This window comes from Antechinus flavipes, chromosome 6 (genome assembly GCF_016432865.1).
Source record: "Antechinus flavipes isolate AdamAnt ecotype Samford, QLD, Australia chromosome 6, AdamAnt_v2, whole genome shotgun sequence".
In the NCBI taxonomy this organism is placed as follows: domain Eukaryota; kingdom Metazoa; phylum Chordata; class Mammalia; order Dasyuromorphia; family Dasyuridae; genus Antechinus; species Antechinus flavipes.
Window position 1 is genome coordinate 247,038,393 of NC_067403.1, and position 14,649 is coordinate 247,053,041.

General features: G+C 51.5%; 1 protein-coding gene across 1 annotated transcript; it reads right to left on the reverse strand.

Annotated features, from left to right (window-relative positions):
* Window positions 1–336: 336 nt before the first annotated feature.
* SSRP1 (structure specific recognition protein 1) lies at window positions 337–12,853 on the reverse strand. The gene is made up of 17 exons (XM_051965964.1): window positions 12,706–12,853; window positions 11,715–11,869; window positions 11,026–11,211; window positions 8,006–8,111; window positions 7,624–7,814; window positions 7,284–7,514; window positions 7,019–7,122; window positions 6,807–6,935; window positions 6,065–6,286; window positions 5,389–5,461; window positions 4,821–4,959; window positions 4,675–4,720; window positions 3,788–3,917; window positions 3,391–3,561; window positions 3,131–3,225; window positions 2,226–2,409; window positions 337–868 (listed from the first exon to the last, which is right to left on the reverse strand). The coding sequence occupies exons 2-17, from the start codon at window positions 11,766–11,768 to the stop codon at window positions 791–793; spliced, it is 2,139 nt and encodes a 712-aa protein (XP_051821924.1). The 5' UTR covers window positions 11,769–11,869; window positions 12,706–12,853; the 3' UTR covers window positions 337–790.
* Between the last annotated feature and the right edge of the window lie 1,796 nt (window positions 12,854–14,649).

A 14,649-nucleotide genomic window follows, 5' to 3' on the forward strand; every position in this document is an offset into this window, starting at 1 on the left:
AGGTTTCTTCGGCCCAGGTTTACAGGAGGCCGCTCGATCTTGATCAAGTTAGCCCAAGCCTAGAGACCACCATGGCGCACAGGTGATTATGTTTGGAGCCAGGAGCTCAAACACAGCCCAGATAATGGAGCAGGAAGACCAAGAGTCTTTAGTAATCCAATCAGTGTGCACTTCCCAAACCTCAGATGGCTCATCCTGAGACGAGGGGGTGAAAACATCACTCGGACGGGAAGGAGCGTACCTGAAGCTCAGATTCCCGGCCATGGCACACCCTGCCCAACAGGGACGGAGGGAGCTGTCCGGCAGGGGTGGGGAGGTACACTTGAACATGGCTGCTAAAGTCACTTTGCTTTATTAAATCTTTTGTGACTTCCACTGACCAGAAATACAAAATAAAAATAGAAATAGGCCCCAGCAAGGGGCTACAAGGCTGACCCTGTGTTTGGCCCCTGCTGCAGCTTCCCATGAGTTGCCAAGGGACAGAGAGGGGATCAGCTGGCAGTAGCGTGGATAGGAGAGCACAGGTGAAGTGCTTCGGTCCCACATAACCTATGCTCTGACCTTTACCTTCTTCCCAGATTCAACTGTGTCATCCCTGTGAAGCAGCATGGAGAACAAGAAGCCCTCCCTGCCCAGTCACTCAAGTCCATAAATCAAGGAGGGCTGTACTGCGAGCTGAGTCCAGGGATTATTTCTCAGTTTAGGGGCTGCTGGTAACAGGGCTTGGATGGAAATTGTAGACGGGGAGTTGGGAGAGTGACAGGGACAGCAGAGAAGACGAGGGGCTTCTCTACTCCTCATCTGAGCCGGATCCTGACTCCTCCGAGCTGGGAGGTGTGCTGGCCAGTTCCTCCTCCTCTTCAGAATCCTGGGGGGACACAAAGGGGACACTTTGGAGGCAGGTTTTACAGACCCAGGTGCCCAAAGCACTTGTTCAAGATGCCGCCCATCAATGCGGTCCTCCGGGTGAAGCATTCTCACCGCTAATCCCAATCCCACTGCCTCACGTCCATATTGATGTTTCTTCAAATACCGGAATCCTCAATCCACTCAGTTCCCATGACCTCCTCTCCTCCGCTTAAGCCACACACATAGAGGTCAAATTCTGGAATCTAGAAGCATTCCACTTCCTGATTCACTTCATTATCCTGCAAAATCCCCCCACTTGGGGCATACTTCCATCCTGACTCTGCTCCACACTGGAAGACAGGGTCATGAATTTCCAAATTTTCACTTCGGGAGAGTGTTCCGTTCAGAATGTCATTTCTCCACCTGGCTGCACTATTCTGTAACTTCTCAGACCTTGCCACCATGCCCTTCCTCCCCACATTTCAACAGTTTATGTGCTGTCTTTCATCATTAAAGCATAAGCTCCTAAGGGCAGAGGTATCTCTTTTTGGGGTATCTGCTTTCTTAGTACAGTGCCTGGCAAGTGGTTGGCATACAATACATATTTAATGACTGTTTCTCTAGGCTCTGTATATCCAACTCTCAATCTCTTTCCTGAGTGACTCCCACCACCAAGGGCCTGCTTGACATCTCACACCGGCTGCCAGAAGTTCAAAGTCAACAGCATAAAACAGAACCCATCATCTTCCCCACGCTCCTCTGTCAAAGATTCTGAACCTCCCTGCTAGTCTCAGACACCACCATCCTCAGCATCTTGGGGTCTCTCCCCACTCCAGCCCATCCTCCACACAGATGCCAAGGGGACTTTGCTGATTGTGTTCCCGACTCAATGGGCTCCAGGATCAAATAAAAATTCTGGCATTTAAAGCCCTTCTTAATATGGCCCCTTCATACACATCCATCTCTTGACTTTTCTCTCCCCATACATTCTAAGTTCCAGAACCGCCAACCTACAGCTCCACAAAGAGATGCTGCTCTGGCTGCCCTGGGCAAAGCCTGGCACCTAGGCTTGGAATATTGATCCCTGCACCTCTTTTTCTCCCCCTCCCCTTTTTTTTTAGCTCCAACCCCACCCTCTGCAGGGGACCTCTTTTTTTCAAAGCTGCTCCAATCACCTTTCAGATGTTCTACAAACACCCTGTATGCACCTAGTTACTCATTTCTTCTCTCCCTTCTGAACATCAGCTTTCAGGACAGAGGCGGTTTTGTGCCTCTCTTTTTAGATCAAGGTTTACCAAAGACTTCTTGAGGGCCGAACCTCCCCCCCAACTCTGCACCAGTCCCCCCAGACCCTAGGGGCCCCTTGTCTGTCCCACCTCACTCCTCCTCCTCTTCTTTTTGCTCTTGTTCTCGCCTGAAGAACTCTCATCACTTGACACAAATTCTCTGCTCTTGAAGCTCTCGCTCAGTTGTTTGGACGAAGACTTGGATGAGCCCTTAGAAGGGGTGGACTTTTTCTCCACCTTCACCTTTCCTTTCTTCTTTTTCTTTGACTTATCCCTGCAGACAACAGAACTTAGGATTTGAGCCCTCTGAGCACTTCTCCCCCTCCCCAAGAACCCAGTCACACAGAGCAGCCAAGCGTTCCACAGAATCATTTCCCTGCAGATTTTTCTCCCCAAATCATTCTGTCTCCCAAGCAGGCTTCTCCAGGGGAGTGACGATGGAAGGGGCCCTGCAATTTCCCTGAGGACTGACTCTGGATCCACCCTCTGCCCAAACCCCCTCATTTCTTCTCCTTTTTGCAAGTCCATGTCCTGTTTTCTGACACTCTCTCCCAGCAAGGCTCACGTCCCTTTTCCAATCTTGCTTCCCCCAGCGCCTTGAGGTACACTACACATAGTAGAAGCCTATGGACTGGATTTGCATTTGTTGAAATGTGGCCCCCTATAGCAAAGTAGGTCATTAATGTCATCCAACCTCTGAAACCTTTCAATGTGGAAAAAAGCTACTATCTCCCAAGGGATTCCCCTCCAGAGACAAAACTGTTTAGACATTTTTCCTTTCTTGGAGCCAAACTAGCTCTCTGAAACCTCCACTCGTCTCGTGGCTCCTACTCCCATCCACAGGGCCAAACCCGATTGGTTCTTTCACATTACGTAAATACAGCGATCACCACCTCTCCACCCTTCTCCCATTTCCTGGCAGGCCACGGGGGCCTCAGCATTGTGTTCACCCTCAAGTGGGGACATCATTTCCAGGGCCCAGAGTCAACACTTACTTCCTGTAAGAAGACTCAGCTCGGCCCCCTTCACTGTATTCCTTCATGGCTTTCTCATATTCCCTCTTGGCCTCCTCAGCCTTTCGGTCCCACTCCTAGCAGCCCATCAGGAAAGACAGAAGAGACGGACGGATGAGCGCTCCCTCTCCTCAGTGATGTCCTTGACCGCCCCCTCCCCCCATCCTCCCCACCGCCCCCCTTCCTTACAACCCAGCCAGGATGTGACTCCTCTGCCCCAGCCGGAGGATCCCGCGCCTTACCTCCTTCTTCTCTTTGCTCATCCCCTTCCAGATCTCCCCAGCTTTCTTGGAGAGATCGGTGATGCTGATCCCGGGGTGGTCTGACTTGATTTTCTCCCGGCTAGCATTGAGCCATAGCATGTAGGCAGACATGGGCCTCTTGGGGGCATTGGGATCCTTGCCCTTCTTACCCTGCAGGAGGAGGAGAAAGCCCAAGTGCGGTCATTTACTCTCAGCTCCAAGGGTTACCATCGCCCTCAGCCTCTGAGTGAACCCACAAGGAGATCCCTAAAAGAGGCCTCCTCTTCACGGCCTTTCCTCCCCCAGAAGTTCCGCTCCTCTGGATTCCTCAAAGCCCCCAGCCAACCCACCCCCCCTCCTTCCCGACTGCCTAGTAGCTGCCTCGGCCAGTCCTCACCTCCACGGGCTTCTTCCGGGACTTTCTTTCCTTGACAATCTTTGCTTTCTTGGCCAGCTTCTTCTTCTTTTCATCCCTGTCGCTGTCGCCCTCATTACTGGAGGAGCTGGCAGAAGCATTGCTGTCAAACCTGGCGGGAACAAAGAACTTAGAAAGGAACGGGGGAGGAGGGAGCGAGGCCAGGAGACCCCTCACCCCCACCCCTGACCCTGCCAGGACACCTGGGCAGCCAGAAAAGGCAACGGGCCCGAAAGGCAACGGGCCTGAAAGCCTCCAACCTTGAGCTCCTCAGCCCCCGCCCTGGGAGCTTCTTGTCTCCATCTGCAGGAGCTGCTCCCTCCTGTCCATGGGACCAAGGCTGAGCTACCTGGGCTGCTCCTTAGGCCTCAGACTAGACCAAGTCCCTCCTAGCTTTAAATACTATGGTTCTTTTCCAGATTAACTGAGATGGGGAGGAAGGGGGAGTACTGCAATGGCAACCCATTCTCTTCAGTTCTATCCTAACCCAACATCCAATCTCAGCACTCAGCCTGAGGGCAGACCCAGGTTTTAGCACACAAGGGACAATGGAGACCCACTAGTTACCGCTGCAGCCGCCTCGTTTTAAAGCTACGGAATCTGAGGATCATAGGGAGTCACGATTTACCAAACACAGTGGCACTGTGCAGAAAAGCCAGGATTTGGACCCAGTTCCCCCAAATCCAGTCCTTGTACGTTATGACTGGTCCTTTTCAGGGCGATTACTTCACCTCCAAACCCCAAATGGGTGAGGGCCCTTTATGCTAACGGTCACTTGCTAGAGCCTAGGACAAAAGGCCTGTAGAGATCTGCCGAGCCCAGAGGTGCCGGCCACCGTCTCACCCACATCCGGCAGTGCCCAAACTCACTCCTCGGCAACGTCATCCTCCTCGTCCCCAGGGTTGAATGACTCATCTGCAAGACGGGAAGGGGGCGGTTAGGGCCCACGGGCCCATCCCCAGCGCCGGGGCCCCGCACGGCGAGCGGCCTGGCTCGCACTCCCGGTCTCACCCACCAGTTTCATCTCCTGAGTCGTCACTGCTGTCATTGGCGTTCTCCTCGCGGATCTTGCCCTCCTCCTTCATCCGCTCGAGGTAGGCGTCGTGCTGATCCTCGTCCGAGTCCGCGTACTCATCATAGCTCGGGTTAATACCCTGGAAAGAGAGAAGGGAAGAATAAGGGCCCAGTCCTCAGCTCCCCGAGCCCTGCACACACTGGTACACTCCAAAGGCTGCCCAGCATGCTTGTGAGTAAGAGCGGAGGAGCAGCACCCCGGAGAGCCTGGCACCCCAACCTCCACACGCAGCTGACATGCGGGGCCGAGGGCCCCTCTCCGAGTTAGGAAAGACTGAGCCTCTCCCCGCCCCGTGGGGGCTCATGCTTGGGGAAGCAGGCTAAACCGCAGCCATGCTGAGGAAACCTGCGCCAGGAGGAAGGGGGAGAGGGTCGCCCACACCTCTTTTTTCTATAAGGGTAAGGAGAGAAGAAAGAGTGAAAAGGTTGGAGACGGACCATCAGTCCTACCCCGGCACGGAAGATGTCGGGATGTCAGCGGCCCCCAGCCTGCCCAGCCACACCAGTACCTCTTTCAATCCTCGGTTTTTAATGTTGAGTTTCTTGGCATTCACAAAGTCAAACAGCTTCCCATACTCCTCCCTGCCAGGAGAGAAGTTACAGGTGTCCTAAGGCCAGCAGGAGCTCCAAAGGAGGAAGGTCATGAAACTCATGAGCTCAAAAGGACAGTAAGAGATCTTGTCATGTAGACCTAGAGGACAGGCCCAGTCCCAAGCTGCTCCTTTCCCAAAAGTCCATTTTCAAATCACCAAGATTCTCTACATTCTAGTCAGGGAACACTAACATCTCAAAAGATGGATTACCCAAAGAGTAGGAGACAAATCATGGGTATAAGTAGGCTGCAGCATGCCACAATAACACCAGAAATGCAGAAAGTCAGACTGAGGGACATCATTAAGAAAACCTACAACTAGAAATAAGATGGACCCTTGGAGAACAAGAAGGGATGGGAAGCCTGAGTGTTGTATAAATAATCAGGAAAAAATTTTTAAAAAAGACATTGGGCTGATTATGGAAGAAGAATGGACACAAATCTGAGTATGAAAAGGTGGGGATGGGCAGTATTTTACACCAATGAGAACACAGACTCATTAAAACTTTTCAACTTTAAAACCAGGAAAAGGACGGGTCGAGCGATGGGTAGCAATCAGGGTATAAACGGAAAGAAGCGAAGGGGGTACTCACCTCTCGATACTGCTGAAGGTATACTGCGTACCCTGCTTTGTCTCAATTTCGAAGTCAAAGGAGCGAGTAGTAGTAGTGCCCCGGGCAAAATTAACAAAGGAGATCTCATCAAATCGGATGTGCACGGGTGGCTTATGTACATAGATGAAGCCCCGCTCCAGCGGGTACAGAAGTCCTGAGCTGGCCTTGTAGGAACAGGTGATGCACTGGGCCCCCGAGTGCCTGGCACGGGGAAAAGACGGGTCTAGTCAGTGACAGACAATACACAGATTCAGAAAAGGACGAATGAGGCATCTGTGCTGGCAAGGAAAAATACTACTACTTGGAGCCTGGGGTTAATTTAATTATAATATCCCCAAAATCTTTTTATTTTACTCCCTCATTAGAACGTAGGCTCTTGGAGGACAAGGATATCCATCATTCTTGCCTTTCTTTATAAGCCCCAGACAGGGTACAACGCACAAGCCAGGGGGTGGTCACAATAAAATAGTAGGTAACTGATTCATTGGAACTGTCCACGAGACCACGGAGGAGGAAGGGGACCACATACACAGTATCAGGCCGACATTAGCGCCGATATTAATCAGGAATCCCACTGCACAGCACTCGTTTACAACATTTTTCTGTTACAATCAGGCCACAGTATCATGATTCCTATGTTACAGGTAAGAAAGGAGGCCCAGGCCCCCTGATTGCTCAGTGCTGGGAGCCAGTCCTCCCTCCCGCCTTCTCTGTATCTCACCCCTGGAAGTTGCCAGGCACTGTGATCTTGCGGTTCACTAAGGCTTTCATGACGCGGCTGACCATCTCGTAGAGGGACCCAGACATGTTCTTGGTAAGACGACCCTCAAAACGCTTCTCTACCTCATCCCTACAAGCAAAGAACACAACTAATGAGACGTCTCCTCATGACCTTCAGTCCTCCAGCGATCCTGACGTGGCTCCTCAGCTTACTCATTCATGTTGAGGGTCAGGGAGATGTCCTCATCCTTGGAGAAGAGAAGGATCAGGAAGTGATATCGGGTCTGGCCCTGCTTGATGGGCGGGTCTAGACTGATCTGAGAGAGATAAAAGAGACAGGGAGAAGGCTAAAGTAAGGACTCCACAGGCACTGGCTGACGATTCTGGGGGCCAGGACCGAAGGCGGGCCCAGACCCGGCCGACTCCAACTTCAGCCCCAAACTGAGAAGAATGCTCTCATCTGCATCCCAGAACTCACCACAAAGAACATTTGGCGCTGGTCCTTGTGAGGTAGTAGGAAAAGTCGTAACACGGTGGTATATGGGATTTTGTAATCGAAGGTCTTGCCATGGAGGTGCAGGAAGGTCGGGTAGATGCGGATGTCGTAACGGCCTCGGGGTGTCAAGCACTGCAGCTCGCGGAAGATGCAGATGGCGTCTCCAGTGGCCTGGATCACATCTGCCTTGGAGAGCACATTCTGGGCAAAGGCCTGGGAAAGGGCACACCTGAAATCAGTGGCCGGCTCCCTTCTCCTCACCCACCTGGCCTGTGCCCAGACAGTCCCAACCGGCCCCATGCCCAGCACCTCCAACTCTCACCTCAACGGGGTCTACACCATCCTCCTGAGTGGGTGGCACATAGAAGCGCACCTCCATCAGGGAGACCTCCGCATCATCATTCTGGTGAAATTCGAGGGTCACCTCATTCTTGCCGGTGGTGCACTGGGACACGTTACTGAGAGGGATCTCAAAGACCGGCTGCTCGCCGATATCAAAAGACAGGAGCTGACCTAGGGAGCAACAACTCTACTGTAAGCTCTGTTGAGATCTCTGATTTTCTCCTATCTCCAAAATGCCCAGTTCTCTGACTGAAAGTGGAAGAAGAATCAGAAGTTAAAGACAATCACAAATAAAAAGTCTGAAACCTATTTGACACAGAATCCTTAACCATTCCCCCATAATTCCAAATCTCTGGACTCACCACCGAACTTTACCGTTCCCCAATTCCAGCCCTTCACACACAGGTCCTTCTCTACCAATTCCAAACGATAGTGGGATTTGAAGAAATCTGCCAGTTTCTCAAACTCCTACAAGGAGAGAAAAGATTCAATGAGTCTGGCTTAGGCCCTCCCTGATATGCTCTAAAAGTAATCAAGCCAATTTATCCTCACACCTCTGAGGCAAACTATGGTGGAAAAACTATAAACTCAATAAGAACTTGTCCCTGGAGAATAGTACAAAGAGATAAAGTCAGGTACGGAGAACCAATATAATTAAAATGACAATGCTGCCTAAATTAATTTATTCTGTACCACGCCAATCAAACAACCAAAGTATTACTTTACAGAACTAGGAAAAAAATGAAATTATTCTTCAAGAATAAAAGGTCAAGAACTTCAAGGTAAATAATGAAAAAAAAGTGGGAAAGGAAAGGGAATAGCAATATCAAATAACAAACTACACTACAGAGCAGTAGTCACCAAACAAACTGATTTCTGGTTAAGAGGTAAATCAGTGGAGCAGATTAGACTTGCAGCATACAGAAATAAATAAATCTAGCAGTCTATTGCTTGATAATCCCAAAGACCTACTGGACTAAGAACTCACATTGTGACAAAAAATGTTCAGAAAAGTAAAAAGCAATTTAGTGGAAACAAGGAGTAAACCGGCTTCTCATGTCATATACCAAGATACACTACAAATGGATACAAACTTAGACATTAAATAGAAGAAGACACCATAAATAAATTAGAGGAGTAAGGAAGAAACTATCTTTAAAAACTACTGATTCAGGAATAATTCAGTTCTAAGGTAGGGGAAGAGGTTATGAAGAAACAAGGGATTAAAAAAAAAGGGCAGCAAGGTAGCACAGTGAATAGAGTGAGGGTCCTGGAATAAGGAACACTTAAATTCAAAATCAGCCTCAATCACTTATTACCTGTATGACTCTCAGCTAAGGTACTTAATCTCTGATTACCTCATTTTCCACATCTGTAATATGAAGATAATAGCACCTGCTTCTTGATTGTTGTTGTGAGGATGAAATGAGGTAACATTTGTAAAGCTTTGAAAACCTTAAAGCACCATATAAATGTTAACTTGTAATTACAAGGGATGAATAGATAAAATGGGCAATTTGGATTATACAAAATTAAAGTTTTTGCCCCAAACCAATGGAGCTATAAGTAAAAGGGAAATAGGTAACCAATAAAAAATAAAATCTTCACAACAAACTTCACTGCTAAGGGCCTCGATTCCAAAATATATAGTAACTGATTCAGATTTATAATCAAACAATAAACATTTATTCTGTACCACGCCAAACAACCAAAGTATTACTTTACAGAACTAGAAAAAAAAATGAAATTATTCTTCAAGAGTAAAAGGTCAAGAACCTCAAGGTAAATAATGAAAAAAAGTGGGAAAGGAAAGGGAATACCAATACCATATAACAAACTACACTACAGAGCAGTAGTCCCCAAACAAACTGATTTCTGGTTAAGAGGTAAAACAGTGGAGCTAATCAACCAACAAACATTTATTAAGTGCCTACTATGTGTCAGGCACAGTGCAAAGCACTGGGGAGTTAATAATGGCAAGAGAAAGCCTCTCCTCAAAAAGTTCACAGTCTAAGGAAAGAGACAATAAATCCAATATCCAAAACATATAAATAAGTTACATGTGGGATAAATCGGAAACAATTAACAGCGAGGCACTAGAATTAAAAAATGTTTTGAAAGGTTCAAAAGTGGGGATTTTAGTTGGGACATTAAAGGAAGTCAGGGGAAGTGAGAAAGGAAAGCATCCCAGGCAGTGAGGGAAAATGCCCAGAGCCCGAGAGACAGTGTGTTTGTTGTGAACAGCAAGGAAGAGGATGTCATTGGACATGTCAGGGAATAAGGTATAAAAAGACTGGAAAAGTAGGAGAGAAGGGGACGCAGGTTATGAAAGTGCTATTCCCCAGATGATAAATGGTCAAAAGATAGAAACAGGCAATTTTCAAGGAAAGAAGTCCAAGATGGAAGGCAAAAATTAATCCAAATCACTCACAATTAGAGAAAAGAACATTAAAGTAACTCTAAGGTTCCACCTGACACTTATCAAATCAACAAAGTTGACAAAAAAGGAAAATAACAAATATCCAAGAGGCTGTGAGAAAACAAGGCACATTAATGCACTGCAGATAGACATATGAATTGGTCCAGCTGAACTGAAAAGCAATGTGAAATCCTATCAAAATCAACTAAACTCCCTTTAGATCTAATGAAACTACTATTAGCCTATACTTCAGAGATCCAAGAAAGAGGAAAACCTAGGAAGATACATGATACGTATGAAACAGACCCACCAGAGACAACAAATCTAATATCCGATAAATTCAAAACATACAAACAAGCTATGTATGGGATAAATAGGAAATAATTAAGAGAAGAAAAGCACTAGAATTAAAAGGTGTTTTGAAAGGTTTCAAAGTTGGGATTTTGGTTGGGACATAAAGGAAGTCAAGGGAACCATAGAAACAAACAACTTTAAAAGTTGACTCTAATCCATGTAATAACTAACTAGAATTCTAGAGGAACGATAACAAAGCATGTTTCTGACCTCCTGCCAGCCAACTGATGAGCCTAACATATTTTGGACACAGTCAGTACAGGAATTTGTTTTGTCTGACTATACATACTTGGAATAAAAATTTTGTTTTCCCTCCTGCCTCCCTCTGGGGGTAGGGACAGAAAACTGTTTCTGGGGGAAAATGTATTTTTAAAAACAAAGGATTAAGTTATTCGACAAGGACAAAAAGGGAAAAAAAATGAAGCTAAAAAATTCACAAGAAAGGGAAAATGATGGCTAAGCATCCCTAAGAGGTCACAGAATATTGTCCCCAGCTCCTAAGACTATATAAGACAGGATGACGAGGAGGAGCGGGAAATTCAGGAAACACCTATGAGAGCAGTTTAGTAGGAATGGGCTGAGCGGTGGCAGAGGAAGAGCAAATCTCACCGATTCCCGGAAGCCATCATACTTATAGAAGTGGCCATTCTTAGTCAGAAGCTTGAGGCCGTGGCCCAGAGCCACCCGTCGCCAGATGCCCTCGGTCAGCTCTCCGGCCTGAATGTTGTCCACTTTGCCCGTCTTACTATTCTTGAAGATTATACCTTGGCGGCTCAATCGAAGACGACCATCGTTCTGCAGGAGAAAAGGACAAAATACTCCGAGGAGACGGTAACAAAAACATGCCCTGGCTTCCTGTGACCCCACCACCCGTCCTGGGGGACAGCCGCTCACTCAGAAGACAAAGGCATAACAGCAGGTAAATTTGAGGCAGTGTGGGATTATGGGAAAAGCGCCAGAACCAAGAGTCACAAGCCCAGACTCTGCCACCATGACCTAGTAACGAGCCAATTCTGCCTTCTGGTTCTCGGCTTTTTTATTTGCAAAATGAAGGGGTTCAACCAGATAGCCACAGGGGCCCTTTCTGAACCAATACTCTCATGTTTCCCCACAAGAACACTACCACAGAGCTGCTTAACAGCCAGCCAGCCAAAACCCCCAGAAACCTACTGACTCACAAAGGACCAAGACTGCCAGCCTCTTAATGGAAAGAGATTATTCCTCTGTCCTTGCTGCCCAGGCTATCTGGCCAGTGCCAGCCTCCCCCTGCTTTGACTAAAAGGCCAATTCTTTCTTACCATAGAGCCTTTCACCTCCTGGTAGATATCATTGAACTCCAGAGTCTCTGCCATGCTGACCTGGCCCCGCTGGCCCAAGCACCGGACAACAGAAATCCAACTAGGAGGTCAGCGGGCCAGCAGAAGCCTCCTGGGGTCTGGGGGCACAGAAGGAGCTGGAAGGCAACGAGGAGAAGGGAGCTCCAGCAGCCACCCCACGGGGGCGGGGGGGGGGAAGGGGGAGGGAGGAGAGGGAGAGGAGTCCTTAGTGATGTCCCCCCCTCCTGGAGGGGAGCTGGGCCTGGGCAGGGAAGGAGGGCTGCCTAAAGGAGGCTCCCGGGGCCAAGTCTCAGCAGGGGGCGCTCCCCCACCTCAAGGACTGCCCTGGGGAACGGGGCCAGCCAAGTTTTGGCTTCTCACACAGCCCCCAGCGGGGCCGGCTCCCCAGGAGAGCCTTTCGAGTCCCTGGGACCCCACACAAGCCGGGAATACTTTTTACTAGGGAGTCCCTAGGACCCAGCGTTACAGCTCTTCACTCACCGGGCAGGTGGGTGTTCAGTGCACACAAGGGCCCACACTTGTCTTCCCCTGGACCCCGGGGGCCACGACCACCCTAGTCCGCACCTACTGATCCCCAGCTGCGACCAGGGCTCCCGCCCCCATCATTAACGAGTGCATCGGGGGCCAGACCCCCGCCCCCTTCTCCCCATCACCCCCAGTCCGCTTCAAGGCCTCCCCTCCCCCACGTGGCCCCCGGCTGCCCACCGAGGGACCCTCAAGGCCCCCTCTCCCAGGCTCCGAGTGGCCCGTCCCCTCACGTCCCTCTCCTGACATCTCCCTTCCCAACCCCCCGAGAGTCTCTCGTCGTCGCCCCCAACTCTGTCTCCCCTCCCCTTGTGGTTTCCTCTTTCCCCCCTCCCATCTTATCTCCCCTCCCCCCACCTCTGTGCACTCCCCCCCACCCCCACGCAGGATTGCTGCCGCTCGCCCCCGCCCCCACCCATCGTCTCACCTCCTCAACCCCGGGCTCCTCCAGGGGGCATAGACATGGACGCGGGGGACTCGGGTGGGCTCGGGGGGGGCGGGGGAGGGGGGTCCGGGATCAGGATCTTTTCCCGCGTGCGCAGCCCCGGCTCCCGCCACCGGAAGCAACGCTGCCATAGAGAAGACGAAAGAGCTAGAGAGGACCCCGGAGCGGCTCTGCTAGCCCGCGCGATACCATAGAGAGTCTGGAGGACTGAGAGAGGGAGGGGCCGAGAGAGGGAAGGAGGCGGGGCTGGAGGCGCGGGGAACGAGACCTTAGATCTGGACGCGCGCTCTGCTGCCACCGTCGCTGGGGAGCGCTGGGGAGCCCCTGCGGCTCCGGAGTCTGGAGTGTGCGTCTGTCTGTCAGTGTATCTGTGCTTTCGTTTGCGCGCGCCTGCACGCGTGTGCTCCTCGGCTGTGTGCTTGCGGGGGTTGTGCCCGCGTGCGTGACTTGTGGCGCTGCGGGCGCCGTGGGCATTTGTGGCTACGTGTGCGCGATCCTGCACGCGTGTGCTCCCGGGTTGTGTGCCTGTGGGGGCTGTGACCGCGTGCGTGACTTGTGGCGCTGCGGGCGCCGTGGGGATTTGTGGCTACGTGTGCGCGATCCTGCACGCGTGTGCTCCCGGTTGTGGGCCTGCGGGAATGAGAGTGCGGGAGGTGTGCCCGCGTGCGTGACTTGTGGCTCTGCGGGCGCCGTGGGCATTTGGGTGCTACGTGGGCACGCGCCTGCACGCGTGTGCTCCCGGTTGTGTGCCTGCGGGACTGAGAGTGCGGGAGGTGTGCCCGCGTGCGTGACTTGTGGCGCTGCGGGCGCCGTGGGCATTTGGGTGCTACGTGGGCGCGCGCTTGCACGCGTGTGCTCCCGGTTGTGTGCCTGCGAGAATGAGAGTGCGGGAGGTGTGCCCGCGTGCGTGACTTGTGGCGCTGCGGGCGCCGTGGGCATTTGTGGCTACGTGTGCGCGATCCTGCACGCGTGTGCTCCCGGTTGTGTGCCTGCGGGACTGAAAGTGCGGGAGGTGTGCCCGCGTGCGTGACTTGTGGCGCTGCGGGCGCCGTGGGCATTTAGGTGCTACGTGTGCGCGATCCTGCACGCGTGTGCTCCCGGTTGTGTGCCTGCGGGGGTTGTGACCGCGTGCGTGACTTGTGGCGCTGCGGGCGCCGTGGGCATTTGGGTGCTACGTGGGCACGCGCCTGCACGCGTGTGCTCCCGGTTGTGGGCCTGCGGGAATGAGAGTGCGGGAGATGTGACTGCGTGCGTGACTTGTGGCGCTGCGGGCGCCGTGGGCATTTGTGTGCTACGTGTGCGCGCATACCCGCACCCATCTTTGTGCAGACCTCAGGGCCTGTGCCCGTTGTGAGCCGCTGGATGGTACAAGAGGAACCCCCAATTGGAGCCGGAAGAACTCCGATTCAATCTTCCCACTTGCAGTCCCGATGTGCCGGCCTTTGCGCAGCCCCTTCACCTGCCCCTGCCACTTCCTCCTCGTCTGTGAAATGAAGGGGTCTCTGGGTGCTTCCTCCCAGGCCCTGGCTTCCCCTCAAATTCCCCACCCATTAGCGGTCCTCTAGAAAAGACAGTATAATTGGATAATATATAGCAAGCTCAGTTTCTCCTCAAGTATGGCTGGTGATCTCCCACCAGCCCTGCGGGTCTGTGATTGTCCCACAGGCAACGCCCCGTACCTCCCGCTGCCCAGGAGAGGCTCCCCGAACTCTACCGGGCCAGGACCACAAGCTTCAGCTCTACCCAGCCCCACCTCTCTTTCCACCCGATTTTACAGATGAAGAAACCGAAGCTAGAAAAGGACAATGGCTTCTCCAAGCCCGCAGTGAGTTAGCAGCAGGTTTCCCCCTGCCCGGTCCCTTGGAGCCCTGCGGCCTGTCCTCACAAACACCTCCCCATCCGGAATCACAATCCAGGCCCCCTGAG

Coding starts and splice junctions, on each gene's coding strand:
- SSRP1 (XM_051965964.1), bottom strand. CDS start 11,768: ATGGCAGAGACTCTGGAGTTCAATGATATCTACCAGGAGGTGAAAGGC. Junction 11,212..11,714: donor AGGAGGTGAAAGGCTCTATG/GTAAGAAAGAAT, acceptor TTTCTCCTGCAG/AACGATGGTCGTCTTCGATT. Junction 2,410..3,130: donor GCTGAGTCTTCTTACAGGAA/GTAAGTGTTGAC, acceptor TGTTGTCTGCAG/GGATAAGTCAAAGAAAAAGA.